This window comes from Eucalyptus grandis, chromosome 2 (genome assembly GCF_016545825.1).
Source record: "Eucalyptus grandis isolate ANBG69807.140 chromosome 2, ASM1654582v1, whole genome shotgun sequence".
NCBI lineage: Eukaryota > Viridiplantae > Streptophyta > Magnoliopsida > Myrtales > Myrtaceae > Eucalyptus > Eucalyptus grandis.
In genome coordinates this window covers 50,966,897-50,981,543 of record NC_052613.1, presented here as the reverse complement: position 1 = coordinate 50,981,543, position 14,647 = coordinate 50,966,897, and the positions used below count along the sequence as shown (strand labels likewise).

The window sequence follows — 14,647 nt, the reverse complement described above, 5'->3', positions numbered from 1 at the left end:
ATAGACTCATTAAACGGGTAGGTTTAGTCGGGTCGAAAATGGTCCGATCAAAATGGATCAATTTCCATGCGAAACAAATATAGTAACCCATATCGGACGACTAATACCCAACATATACTCAACTCAATCCATATTGTAAACAATATTTTTATGTTTTACCTAATATAGGAAAACCTATCCAAACTAAGGGTGTGTTTGTTTTGCGAAAAATAATTTCCTCATTTTTCAGCGTTTGGTTCATTTAGAAAAATGAGTCAATGGAAAATGTTTTCCTAGTCAACGGAAAATGTTTTCTTTCCAAAGCTTAAATTCAAGATAACGATTTCCTCTTTGAAAGAACCGGAAAACGTTTTCCAAAATATTTTAAGGTCGTTACTTAATGAAAAATTTATTATTAAAAAGAATTTCTAATTAAAATTTTGAATTTGTTATTATTATATTTTTTTCTTTTTTTTTTTCTTTTCCTGTGAACGTAAACCCTAACTCCTCCTCCCCTCTCTCCTTCTCCTTCACCCCCTCCCTTTCGTCACCACCGCCTCCTCCAACCCTAGCACCTCCTGCACTCCCGTTGGCTTCGCTCCCTTCTCTTCATCTTTGTCGGCGTCTTCTACACCTTCAATCATTTTTCAAATGCAATCCAAATACCGGAAAATATTTTTAGTCACATATCACCAAACAAAGGAAAACTAACCATTTTCTTGGAAAAGGGTTTCTTGGAAAATATTTTCCAAAAATGTTACCTTTTTCGTGAAACAAACACACCATAAGATGAGTAAACGCAAAATCAAGTAAGGGCAAGAAAAAATGAAAAAAGAGTTAAGATGGACCAAGCTTTCATCCTTTCAATATCATGTTGGAAATGACTATATGAAGTTAAGATGGACCAAGCTTAACAACCAAAAGAGGGGTTGAATCAGTTGTTTTTCCTTCTCATTAGTTATTGCTTAAGTCCAAACTGATACACTTGTGATAAATTTACCCCAAATTAATTTTTGAATCACCAAAATCCATTAATTTGCGTTAAATTAGATTAATATCATAAAAAATCACAAATCGATATATATGTGATAAACAGAGGGTAAAACCCTAAATTAGTACACTAGTAAACTATTATGTATCAATATAACTCAATAATTCAACGGTAAAATTTAATAGAAACTTATGGAGGGTAAATTTGTCACATATATACCAGTTTGGAGTTTAGTTTGAGGTAAATTTGTCACATAGTATTAATTTTAAGTTATTTTGAATAATGTGCAAAACATCGACTTCCTATTAGGACCACATGATCGATCTCAGCAAGTGGTCATTCTTCAGTAAGCATGGGGGACCAAGTCGACTCAACTGACTGCATCACCGACCATTAGTGTCACGATACGACCGACTAGTTCTCTCTAGCTGAAGTGGGCTTTGTCTGGAACTCAGAAGAACTGCATGCGTGTGACTAGATTCTAACAAGAATCTTTCACAATTCATGTAACGTAACGTATCTTACCTGCTTACAAGCGACTTCAGCAATCGACGACTGGACAGAGGCTCGTTTATGATGAGCTAGACCGCGCATGAGGTATCATAGTCCAAACAATACAACCACCACGTGAAGGACTGTCCTATTCGCTAACGTTTCACCGTCAAGTTTATTTCTTTGACGGGTGGAGAAGTTGACATTCTTTTTGAACGCGCCATAATGTGCGCAAGACAATACCCTATTTCGGCTTCACGTGTTCTGAATCGAACCAAATAAGGACCACCAGAAAAAGAGATGAGATCCATCACGTCCATTATTGGAGGCTTGAAGCGTTCTGTGGACTGAAATATAACTAGCTGTTCGATCATCAAAACCGACTTGACACCTTGTAATCGACATGTGAATACATTCTTAGTCCACTCATTCTTATTGTTAACAAGGCTTCGCTTTCTAACTTGACCGTATTGTTAAATGGAAGTGCAAGTCCATTGCCCTACAACTTACGATTCTCCAAATCAACTTAACAAAAGCGTTGTTATCATGTACGATTGTTTGTGTGGGGCGACGTTATGATAGAATCTCGTCAATTGCATCTATGCCACAAAATTGTTGGATGATTTACGGTACAAGAACCTCAGACGATAATCCAAACATTAACAGAAAAAGAAGAAGACATTATCGCCATCCATATTGTTCTCCTCGATCACCATTCCGTGCGAACGACTATCCGATACATGTGGAACTAGCTCCCTGGTTAGGTCGAAAAGGACTCCCAATAAGTGCGTGCCTGACCTCATCACATCATCTCCACTAGTGCTCATATCTATACATATGCCAACTCCTGCAAGGCATTAGTTCAAAAAAAAACAAAAAAAAAAAACTCCTGCAAGGCATCGGATTCCCGCAATGAAAATCGGACACGGCATCTTGGAAACAACCAAAAAAAAAGAAAAAAAGCGACGGAAAAATTTTGCTGAGTGCCCGACCTCTGGTATTTCACTTGGAAAGTTGAGTGACGCGTTTTCAAAGTTGGTCCGCAATGCGAATGGAGGCTATAAACTTAATACAAAAGTTAGGTCAGTAAGTTACTAAAATGAAAGTGGATAGCTTTAAAGTAATTGGAAACCTATCAAGAGAAAAGTCGATGAGACAAGCTTGTAAAAAGTTGGTAATTTCATAAAAGAGCTGATCAATATAAAACGTCAGTAAGTTAGATAAATAAAAGTTGATGACTAACTACGAAAGCTGACAGCATATATAAAACAATACTAACAGTTAGTGTCATGAAAAATTTTAAATCGATACACATTATAAATTTACCAAAAATTAATTTTTTAACAATTAAAAACTTCAAACCGGTATACTCATGATAAGTAAAAAATTCTTAATCAGTACATTTGAGAAAAATTTACTTTCAATTAATTTCTGTTAAATTGGATTAGTACTACAAAAATTACAAAGTGGTATATATGTAATAAACAGAAAGTAAAATCCAAATTGGTATATCCATCCGTTGCTACGTTAATTTAACATAAATTAATAGAAAATAAAATTGTCACCACTGTACCATTTAGGATTAGTTTGGGAATAATTTATTATAGATATACCATTTTATAATTTTTCTTGATATTAATCCTAATATCAATACTACATGACGGAGGATTTTTTCTTTTATGGGGTGTTCAAGATGACCCAGTATGACGTTTGAATGCTGTCCGATACATGCAAATAGGGGTGAGCATGGTCCGGGTTGGTCCGGGCCACCCCCTAACCCTAGGACCAACCCGTACAGTGTCGATCCTCAATTTTTAGGACCGAGGACCGACCTTATTGAGCCTGGGACCAAGGACCGGACCGACCCAATGGGTTCGGTCCGGTTTCAGGGTCAACCCGGGACCGATCGATAATTTTTTTCGTCTTATTTTTTATACTTCCTAAAAAAGCAAACTTACAAATTCAAATTACACATTCATCAACAATACGGTATTGTGCAACTAAACTATAAAATATCAATACATATTTAGCAAATTTAAGATGACACAATAATAGAAATTCCGTATCCGCTAACCGTTCATCGAGATATGGGATAAGATGGAGTTCTTGTAATCATCTATCTTTAATATTTATAACACCATATGCAAAAAGCGTCTTCCGATCATGTAGAGTCCACTCAACCAAAAAATGAGCTTCGCACCACTTGACTAACATTTGATCATGTAGAGTCTACTCAACCAAAAAATGAGCTTCACACCACTTGACTAGCGGAGGTACTACTCTATTCTTTAAAAACTTATACCATTTGACACAAATTAAAAAGCAAAGTGCAGCTGAAATTCATTAGTAAAATACAATTAAATCATAAAAAGTTCAAAATACTTAATATAAACCATGAATATATAACTTCACATCTTGTTAATACACCTGAACTTCTAAACACTTGAAAACAAAACAAACGACACATAATTAATACTTAACAAAAGTTTTAAATTGAAATTACTATTAGTGTTATTGATAGAACATTTCAATATAATATAATATAATAGACATTTTACTTAGGTTTGAATATATAAAAGAATTATAAATAATATAATATAAATATGGCGAACGGCAAGAAAAAAGAACGATTGAATTTCTTGAACACCCCTACATGCAAATGAAAATATGGCGAACGGCAAGAAAAAGAACGATTGAATTTCTTGAACCGAAATCGAAATGGCAGCCTTCTAATGCACCTGCGTGGTAAATAACATCACGGACGTTCCACAGTCTGTTCAATGCCTAAAATTATTGTGAATCTGACTAGGGCATATAATTTGAGAAGTAATAGATAAGTGGTATGGTACTTTTCTTACAAGTGATAATTTAAAAAAGTAGGTTTGATTATTAGCAGGAGATGGCGATGCTTAACAACCCTTCCACTCCAGTCCAGTCCTACAAATATCCTCTCTTGATATTTATCTGTAAATTTGTCTCCATCATAAGGTGTATGTACGTGCTAAAAAATCATTCGAGTCTTTTTCGTGACTAACGGTAAATATCCAGGATTATCACGCTAGACAGTCGCCCTAGCTTGGTCACTGCCACCGCAAGCCAAGGAGTACGTTCATTGGAAATATTGCATTAGAACAAAGCAATCTGATCGCATAGGAAAAAAACAAAAAAACAGAAGAAAGAAACAAGCAATGCAAGGCATAATAGGACGGATTTACCGAGCCCGTATACTTATTAATGTGGCAGATTGCAAGTAATTAGTCGAACAAGTTGGGACTATATGATAATTAATAACAGTCTGCTACATCAATTAGTAACTTGGTATACATACTTTTTGAAACGGTCTTATAAGATATTGCGTTCCTCAAAAGAAATTAATTCATCGGAAAATGGAGCAATAGTCACATGTTGACGATGGACAACATAATACGTAGATTCAATAGGGCACATGTAGTGTAATACATACTCTTTCATGACCATATTGAAGTAGGTCTACTAAGGCAAATTAAGCTGATAATAGCTCTGCGACATTTTATTCATTCGGCGTCTCCATCTACTAAATCTACGTTGCCGCTCTCATTCTATACATCGGTCGCTCTGCTCAGCTCAACATCGAAATGGGGTTTATTGTGCTGCAGAGGACTTTTGTACCGATATCGATGAGCGACGACCAAGAAGTATCCGAAATTCACGATCCCCATTGCCGCCAGAAGATAGTAGTAATAGTCCAATCTCCCGGCATTGAGATCATTAACGAGCCAGTTGGGCCGGCCGTCTCCCCCGGTCACCCGGTGCACCACCGCGATCACCACACTGCTGAGGTAGCTTGAGCCAGCGAAGGAGCAGAAGAACAAGGAGTTTGCGATGCTCCTCATGTTGTCCGGGAATTGCCGGTTGAAGAACTCGATTTGCCCAATGATGTTGAAGGCCTCGCAGAAGCCCATGAGGATAAGCTGCGGCGCCAGCCAGAAGACTGAGATTGGCGGCTGGCCAGGGTGTGAGTTGGCATGGGCCCTCCGGTCCCGCTCAACCAGGCCGGCGACCACCATCGACAGGACCGAGAAGACGGTCCCGATCCCGATCCTCTGGAGGAGCGTGATCCCGCCCTCGTGCCCGGTGACCTTCCTCAGGGCAGGCACGAGGATGCGGTCGTAGAAGGGGAGCCACAGCCCGATCGTGAGGAATGATATCACGACGAGCGAGCCGGACGGGATCTGGAACCTCGGGCCAAGGTGGCGGTCCATCGTCAACGCCTGAGAGATGGTGAACGTGCCCTGTTGGGTCATGGCCGTGAAGGAGATGATGCCGGCCGCCCAAATCGGCCCAACCCTCAGGAGGCACTTGACCTCCTCTACTTGTTGGACGCTGCACAAGGTCCACTGGCTCACCGGCCCACCTTCGGCGGTCACGTCGTTTTCGAGGATCATAGCCGCTTTGTTCAAGCACCTGGCCACAGCAAGAGAAATTTACCAAGTTAAATTGGTGACTGTTAAAGGTAGTTTTGATCAGGATTTTTTGTTGATCATGGACTAATTTGAAGCATCACAACTATGCCAAGTTAAACATAACTGTTCATCAAAACTTCAGCAATAATAGATTGCTAGTAGATCTATATATGAAAAAGAATGTCTGTCCATCTTCACGTGTATCGTCTTTTCAATGATATCAGCACGTATAATATATACCAACCAGATCTTGTGGATATATACGTACGTTACTATTTTGCTTAAGCATCCGAACAATAGATTATCGTCAAAAGTTTAGGAAATCGAAAGAGTCTTCAATTGAGAAAAAGACGTGGAACGTGATGCGGTGGACAAAAAGCGAACGACGCATATACCTGAACTCATCCGTGAGCGGAAGCTTGGACAGCAACGCCGCGTCCTTCACCGGCGGGTCGTAGTATGCCACCTTCGCCACCTCCGACCCGCCACCTTTGGCATCCGGGACCCTCAGCCGCCGCTTCTTGAAAGCCACCACGAACACCTGGATGATCCCGGTGAACACGCTCCCCTCGGGTTTCACGTGCACGTAGATCCTCGTCCCGAAGAAGAAGAGCACGATGGAGCAGAGCATGAGGATCGTGGGTATCCCGAAACCTATGACCCAGCTCACCGAGTCCTGGATGTAGACGACTAGCGTCTGAGTTATCAGCAACACGACCGTGAACGACGTGTAGTACCTGTTAAATGGGATTAATCCAAATCCTTGAGCGGTGAGAAAAGTAATAAACAAGCTGCGCGGATTGATGAACGTTAATACGGTACCAGTTGTAGAAGCTGTTGATCCCTCTCGCTCCTTCCTCAGTGGCAGGATCGAACTGGTCGACTCCAAAGGGGATGCTGCACGGCCTGATCCCGCCAGTGCCAATGGACAGAAGGCCGAGGCCCAGGAAGAGCACCCCCAGCTGGCCTCCTGAAGGGCTGACGCACGGCGGGTGGGAGGCGTTCATCATTGACTGTGGCGGGGCGGTGCACGGCGGAGGGTGGAGCTGCCGCAGCCAAGCCGTCAGGGTCATCGTCAGCATGCCCTGGGGATTTTGAGCGTCTTAGATGGTGGGGACATGTAGTGTGGAGAGCTCATTTCAACCATGTATTATTGATGACAGATGTTCATATTTCCTTTTATTAGAGTTATATTATCAGAATTAATCAGCTTTCACTAAGAGTCTTAGAGAAATAAATTCATGGAAGTAAAATGGGAAGGAAAAAATTTCCTTTCGGGAAGAGATAAAAATATATATATGGAAGTTTTAAGATGATGTGAGGGGGCATTCTATGGAAACAATCGACAAAATTTTGTCGAATCAAATCTCAATACATTCCGCATCATTTGTATATACATACTATTAATGGTTATTCTTCATTATACTTCATGAAAAATATTTGTATAAATCGCTTTCAGTTACGTAACTTGATGGATAATTACGCAAAAAAAAAACTAAAAAAAGGATTATCGACAGCTTAATGCATGGTTCCACCCATGGATTGACAGGACTACCACCAATTTAGTAGTTATCAAGTAGCCAGTAGCTATCTGACCAAAAAAAAAAAAAAGTAGCCAGTAGCTAATGTTGTCTCGTCCGGTGTTAACATTAGCTTAGACGAATTAGGTCCATAGGGAAGTAATTGCATGGCCAAAGTGGAAACTCTCATCTACCTAATTTTCCACTATACAATCAAATCGTGCGAAAAGCATCCGAGTCCAATACTCCAAGATGAGCGAGCAGACCCCTGGAGAGACGAATCAAGACAATGGGAAAAATAGAAAACAGAAGCTCCCAAAAGTATATACTGTCACACACATGGGCGGACTGCTCGTATAGTGGTACCGCCACCTTTTGGTTTTTTCCACTTTATGTACTTCAATACATGGGACGAGCCCATGTGGGTCAATTTGCAAGTCGTGGACCATCAAGGTAAAACAGACCACATGCAGGAGCGGTTTTAGCTTTTCTAATCTTTAGTAAAATTGTGATATAAAGAATTTAATAGGGGAAACTGCGGAAATTATTAGGTCTGTCAGTGTCGTCGAATACCAGAAAAGAGGCGAAGGATGCAAAGGCGATGGTGCGGAACCGGCCGGCGTAGGCGTCGGAGATGAAAGCGCCGACCAACGGAGCGAAGTTGGTGACGCCCATCCAGATGTTGATGACGTTGGAGGCAGCCACCTGGTCCATGCGATACATCTTGACCAGGTAGACCATGAAGTTCGCGAGCAGTCCAAACGTTGCCAGCCTCTCGAATGTTTCATTTCCTGTAATTGAGAAGGAGAAAAATTTCATCACCTCAATTTTTAATTTTTGTCAGCTAATACGGAGAAGACGAGATGCCACCACTCTCATCCAGCCGATGAAATTTCAAGAAGAACGGAACTTTCACATGATGAAACTCGTAAAAGAACACGGATCTTTATTAGGTTCTCTGTCAGCTTATAGAAGATTTACACGAGTAGGGTTCGAAGATAAATATGATATAGACAATAAATAGGGTGGGTGGCTGATTCTCAAAGAGTTTATTTTAATCATACAAATATTGTCACTAAACCAACAGAGAGAGAGAGAGAGAGAGAGAGAGACCTAAGATGTAAGGCATGGCTTTCCATCCGCCAGGCTTCTTTCGGATGGCAGCGGCGGTAGTTGCCTTTGCACTGAGGCGCGGCGAAGCTGCCCCATGCCCGTTCACTTCGTCGGAGCCCTTGTTTTCTGGAGAATTCGATGCCGGCAGCACTGGCGAGGAAGGCTTGATAGGGAAGCATTTGGTGGAAAGAAGCAAGGTGAGAGAAGCAGGCGGAGGCTTCTTGGTGCTAGTGTTGGTATCCTCGGACCCCATCTCTCTCGTTATTTTCCTTCTATAGTCTCTCTAACCTAATCCAAGCACACTTTTTCTCTGAAATTTCGGAGATTTTAGTGAGTTGGGATCATCTTCTCAGTTGGCACTCTTCCCAGTGAAGTCTCGCCCCCCGAGTATATATAATCAGAGAGAGAGAGAGAGAGAGAGGGAGCTGGTGTATGATTTGTTCGGCCGACGGGTAATGATAGGAGGGAGGGAGAAGATGATTAAGTGGCTGAAGATAGCACGATGGTTTCTGTCCCACATTAATTTATCGGAGGCAGATGTTTGTGTGCAATGCGACACTTCTATCTCCACGCATGGCTTCCAGTGCAGTCGGTTCCATTAAAAAATATGTTCCTATTTGGGTCGAAAAACCAACAAGTTTCGATATAGACCCATTTCCACATATCATGTTTTCACGGCCAAAATTAGTGGTAACGCAAGAACTGCACAGGGACTTCCCTTGGCAGGACCTCGCGAGGATTCTAGGCTTCTTTCGCGATTGATTTTATGTGATAAAATGAGTTTAGACGGTAATTTAGGTCAAGATGCTCATTTAAGTAAATAAATACATCCCAGGGAGTCGAGTCCTTGTCGTGAAGTATACAATCGATTTGCATGACCGATTATTCAAATACGTGCTTAGCTTACCCTTACTTTTATATGACATCATTTATTTTTGGCTTTTTCGGATTGACGTAAACCGAGATGATACCGAGGAAAATATCTCTCTAATCCTACCCGACATGACTTTTCATGAGCACTTAAAATATATAGCTTCCTTGTTACAAGATACATATCAAATTGATTAGACTCATACCTTCACACTTCAATACCTAACAGCTTTTCCACTAATCTTGTGCTTCCAGTCTATGAGAGCGAGGATTCTTGGGCAGGTTCGAGATCGGTATCTGTCGATATGGTGCGGGATGTTTTCGTTTATTTAATGTGGGGGTCGATATCTAACTGGAGCTTCGATCAATTCCTTCGGTTTGGCATTACCGGATTCTGGACTTGTCGGCAATTATAGGCTGAAGTAGTTGACCGTCCTCTCTTTTCAGCGGGGGAGATCAATCATCAGAACCGGAGCCAGCTAGCTAGCGAATGCTCTTTTTGGCCATAAAGTAGCAGTGAACACCTTACGCTAGTGTCGTTGCTTAATCCTATCGAACGTTGGCACATTCACGAGATCAATGAAACAGTACCTAATTTCATGGCAAGCAGGGACCAAGTTCAGACCACTTGAAGAAACTCCATAAATAGATGGTGGATGGCTACTTGTGTTGTGTCAAACCCTAATATGCTTATCGCCATGGAAATTGGAAGTTTCCAGCTTTTGGACCTTCAACCAGAGAGGAGAAAAATCTGCACTGGAGTAATTTACGGGAGCTTCTCTATGATGGCAGAATTACTGATGACAATGATGCTGAATGATACAAGAGCCAACTAAAAAATTAATCAATAAGTTAGATAACAACACCGTTAGAACTTGACATTTTTGTCTAATGTGCAATGTTATCACTATGGTATTGATTAGTGCTGTGATATCGAACAAGAGTTTGTGGACTCTTCGAGTTTTTTTTTTTTTGGTCAACCCTCGATTCATTCAAAACTTTATGGGACTCTTGAATGTGACCACATGTCTTTAATGCGAGTTACGGGTTGGCACGACACTTCACGAATCCGACTTCACGATAGCTTTGCTGTAATTTCTCAAGCTTTGTTGTTTTATAAATGGGTATTTACATACCTAGTATTAACCTTGTACTCTGTATTGGTATATTGATCAGTGTTATCTATACGTTCTCGGTGGTGAAAATTTATTGAACCGATCCTTGCTGGTCGAGTGCGAGACGCTTGATCGTGAAGGGAAAGTGGAATGTCGTGTTGGGAAGCAGAGAGGCAAACATGAAAACGTGGGTTGGTATTGGTTTAGGACCAACAGAGCAGCAAAACTAATCTTCGCCCACGCCTCTGCGGCCCAGCTGGACGGGGCTTTTTCAAGCATTGTGCCCCAGATAGGCATGTCGGCCCATAATCTTTTGGATCGCACGTCTAACACAGCATATATCCGAACTGACGAGAGCGTGAAACGCATAAAAATAAGTTTTCTTTTTTTTGTTCGGTTGTTTGATAAAGGGGATGGAGAAGAATATGCTTCACGTGTTTTTTCTGTTTTGCATAAGAAGAATAATAATTGAGACAGAGGATTTTTAGATGGGGCGACACAATGATGATTAGATCTTTTATGTTTTGCTCCATCTTTTGATTATAATTGTACCATTATCTAAAGCACGTTTAACTTTTTGGAATCAAGCTCAAAGTTACTTGCGTGAACATCATATCACTATCATTATCCATAAACTCGAAAAGTCAAAAGCTTATACATGGTGTCTATATATAAATATATATAGATGTCCTTTTTGAAAAATCAAAGCACACTTATCTCATCTCAAAATCAAATCTCTTGCTTTTTGTAACACCCAAAACCACAAAATAATGAGAATGATACAACCATTCATCCACATGAAGGATGCAGCTTCAAATATAACTAACAAGTTGATATCAACATATACGTACATATGTACGTATATATATATATATATATCTTAAAATATATATACATATAGTGGTCACAATATTAGAGGTTCTATAAATCCACAAAAAGAATATTTACAACTACAATTCAGCCAATCCAACAACTACTAATAACTGAGTATACCACTTTCTTAAGCCATACCAAAAAATAGCACTCCCAAAAGTTCCACCGACGATGCTCTTGCTCTATTTGCCACTAACCAAAAAACGTGAAAAGATTAAAGAACGAGTGGAATGAGTAGCAACAGCTCATGTGAGTAGTACATATCTTATAAGCAGATCGAGCAACCACCATGCATGTATACAAAGCAATACCAAAATTTCATAACTCAAACTTAATATATAAAATATTTATCGAATCATATAAGAGTTATTTCTTATTATCCAGGCTTTATACCAATATGAAAAACTCGTTTAAATCAGCATTAGAATTCAAGTTGAATTGTCAAGTCCATTGAATAATCTTAACAAAATATCACACATCAATAATCCATCCATTGACTAATTTATTGCTCAATACTCTACTATGATCACGAGACAACGCCTAATGACAAGACAATCAAGATTCTCCACTTGACAAGATCTTCACTTACAAAACCAGTGGTTCGGCCTAAAGGAATATCTTAAACGTTAAACTTGATATGCATACCCAAAAACCCCTAACCGGGTTCGCGGTCATATTGAGCATAAACAATTATCCTCCAACACTAGCAAAATCAATCCAAAAATCAACATCATAAACCAAGTAAATAACACATAGCCCGTTATCAATTTCCTATCCATTACTCAAATCATCATAAACATTTCCATAAATCAGTCACAAAATAATTTCATATATATTACTCCACAATACTTTGTATAACACGCTTTCTAAACATATGTAATCAACCAAATAGTAGTAATTACTCAATTCGGTTCTTATGCAATAACAATACCCTTTCACAACTCATAATATATATAACCCATAGCATTTTCAAAACGTGAGTTTTACAAATTCAAAAAAGATATAGTACCACTCACCTAATCACTTACGACCAAACGACAAACGATACTCGTATCGTCAAACTCACGGCCCTATTAAATAATCGAGGAATAATGTTAAAATCAAATAAAAATCTATCCTAACTACGAAGCGATTAAATTATGCCTTAACGCTAACAAAACAACTCCTACGCGCTAACAAATCGCATACCCAAAGCGATTATTCAAGCCGTCTGCAACGCGGAGTTTTGGCACACAATTTGATTACGCAATAACTTTCTCTTATGAATCCCGTTCCGAATGTATTTATAGTCAATAGAATACCCTTCATACACACTACAATAATCCTAACTTAACCGTCCCAAAATTGAGCCAAAGTCGACAAAATATGGGCCCGAAGCTGTTGGATGCACACTATTTACTGCGCGTAGGAAACTTTGAAATTTTGTCTTGGGCAATTGTAATCTCAAATTACAATCCGGGAAATCTCACGGCTTCACAATGCCCTAAATGATCATTTCTACAAAAACACGCGGCTTAACGATTCAAAAATCGGACTTTGCCGCTCAATTTCCTTAAAATTCTAAATTTGAGCCTTAAACCCGAAAAATACTTTCGATTGGACGAAGGAAGGGCTTAATCTCCTATCGGGCAATACATTACAGAGTCAAGTCAACTTGGCAAGACATCCACGGCATGCACATACCAAATCCCATTTCCTTTATTCCCCTTTATTTTCTTCTTCTTTTATTTCGTTTTGGTCGAGGGAGCTCTCAGCTTCTATTTAGCCGAGTGTCCTGCCCTCCTTTTACTTTATTGACTTTTCAACTTCTTTATTTTCTTCTTTTGGGGCCACTAGCCAAATATTACACTTTTTATGGAAGAGCTATCATTACTTTGGAATTCATATCCACATTTCCTTATTATAAATCATCCGAATCCAACTTGAATACGAGCACGCATATAATGCATATGAAGAAACTAATCTTCTGCGAATTGAATCTTTCGTTTTTAGCGCAAAAATCAATTCATTTCTCGACTTAGACGATATCTCTAGCATAAATTAGAAGTAGAGTACATGTTGAAAATCATGAACCAATACATATTGGTTCTTGAGCATATGAAGAAGTATTTTTATGTGCAGGTGAAATGATCTCAGTGGATGTAGTTGGAGTTAAAAGAAGTCGTAAATCTAAAAATATTTAATGCTTGGCGGCACGGAATTAGGAAAACTTATCGACGGCAACTATTAGGATACAAGTCTTCATGGTTTTTCCATCAAAACCACTACAGGATCCGATCCTCGCTTTGTGCACTTTGGACACAAGGTGCATTCAAAGAGCAATCTTGGCAACTCACTAATTGAAGTTCGAGTCGTTTCGTCGTAAAGCAACTAAATTTTACTTAGTCCAACCTGCTCACTTGTTAGACTTAAAAATTTTGCTTAGGTCCATCCATTGATCGAAGTCTAACGTCAATTGTCAAAGAACATCGTTTCAAATCAAGAAATATCGCAACCATCTTTGTCCATGAAATAATGGTATGTGCTTTCTTAATAATAAATTTTACAAAGTGATGCCATCTTAATCTGTGAAACATAAGCACGGCGATTCTCCTTGGCCGTCGGAACTTACAATAATCGCTTAATTCCCATTATTTCGTTCCGTTTCCTCCGTTTACAAAGATCCCATCGCCACGCATTCCGTCACGATTAGTAGCGACCGACGACGCCGGGACGGGGGTGGTGGGGGACCGTCGGCCACGTGACTGCACGGGTGTCGTCTTGCCCGAATCATCAGGCGAATCGGGGGCTGATAATGAGCTCCGAGATCCGGAGCCGGTCGAATCCAAAGGGAGGCCTGCGCCACGGTTCTCCAGGTGCTCAGGCGGTGTCGCCATCTCGTCGCTAGCGTCAAAAAGACCCGGCGGGAATCTCGTCCCCACGCATCCGACCACGCTCCTTCGCTCCCAATTCCACGGCCCAGCGCGTCCCGTCCGATGGATTTGCACTCACGGCCTTGGATACGTGACGTGTCCGAGTCCAGTCCGTGCTGCCGACGGTTTCTCGGTTGATAAAAAGGGCATATGGGGGCAAAAGAAGAATCAATAGCCGAACTTCTGGATAACATTTAAATTTGATTCTGGGCACTTTGCTTATATTCTCTTATTAGCATCGAGGCCACTTTTTGCTGTTGTGATTGCAGACATTGAGATAGCCATGTCTATCGATTAGAAGAAACAAAATAGTTTGAATCGATTAGAAGAAACATGGGAA

The 14,647-nt window shown here is 40.2% G+C and overlaps 1 protein-coding gene across 1 annotated transcript; it reads right to left on the bottom strand.

Moving 5' to 3' along the window:
• Window positions 1-4,841: 4,841 nt before the first annotated feature.
• LOC104433596 (protein NRT1/ PTR FAMILY 2.13) lies at window positions 4,842-9,036 on the bottom strand. Its single transcript, XM_010046396.3, has 5 exons — window positions 8,538-9,036; window positions 7,998-8,215; window positions 6,727-6,989; window positions 6,300-6,641; window positions 4,842-5,905 (listed from the first exon to the last, which is right to left on the bottom strand). The coding sequence occupies exons 1-5, from the start codon at window positions 8,788-8,790 to the stop codon at window positions 5,041-5,043; spliced, it is 1,941 nt and encodes a 646-aa protein (XP_010044698.2). The 5' UTR covers window positions 8,791-9,036; the 3' UTR covers window positions 4,842-5,040.
• Between the last annotated feature and the right edge of the window lie 5,611 nt (window positions 9,037-14,647).

Excerpts from the sequence above, each read along its gene's own strand:
- LOC104433596 (XM_010046396.3), bottom strand. The coding sequence starts at position 8,790 with ATGGGGTCCGAGGATACCAACACTAGCACCAAGAAGCCTCCGCCTGCT. Across the intron at positions 6,990-7,997 it reads CATCCTTCGCCTCTTTTCTG|GGCATGCTGACGATGACCCT; the intron begins GTATTCGACGAC and ends CAAAATCCCCAG. Across the intron at positions 6,642-6,726 it reads ATCAACAGCTTCTACAACTG|GTACTACACGTCGTTCACGG; the intron begins GTACCGTATTAA and ends CCCATTTAACAG.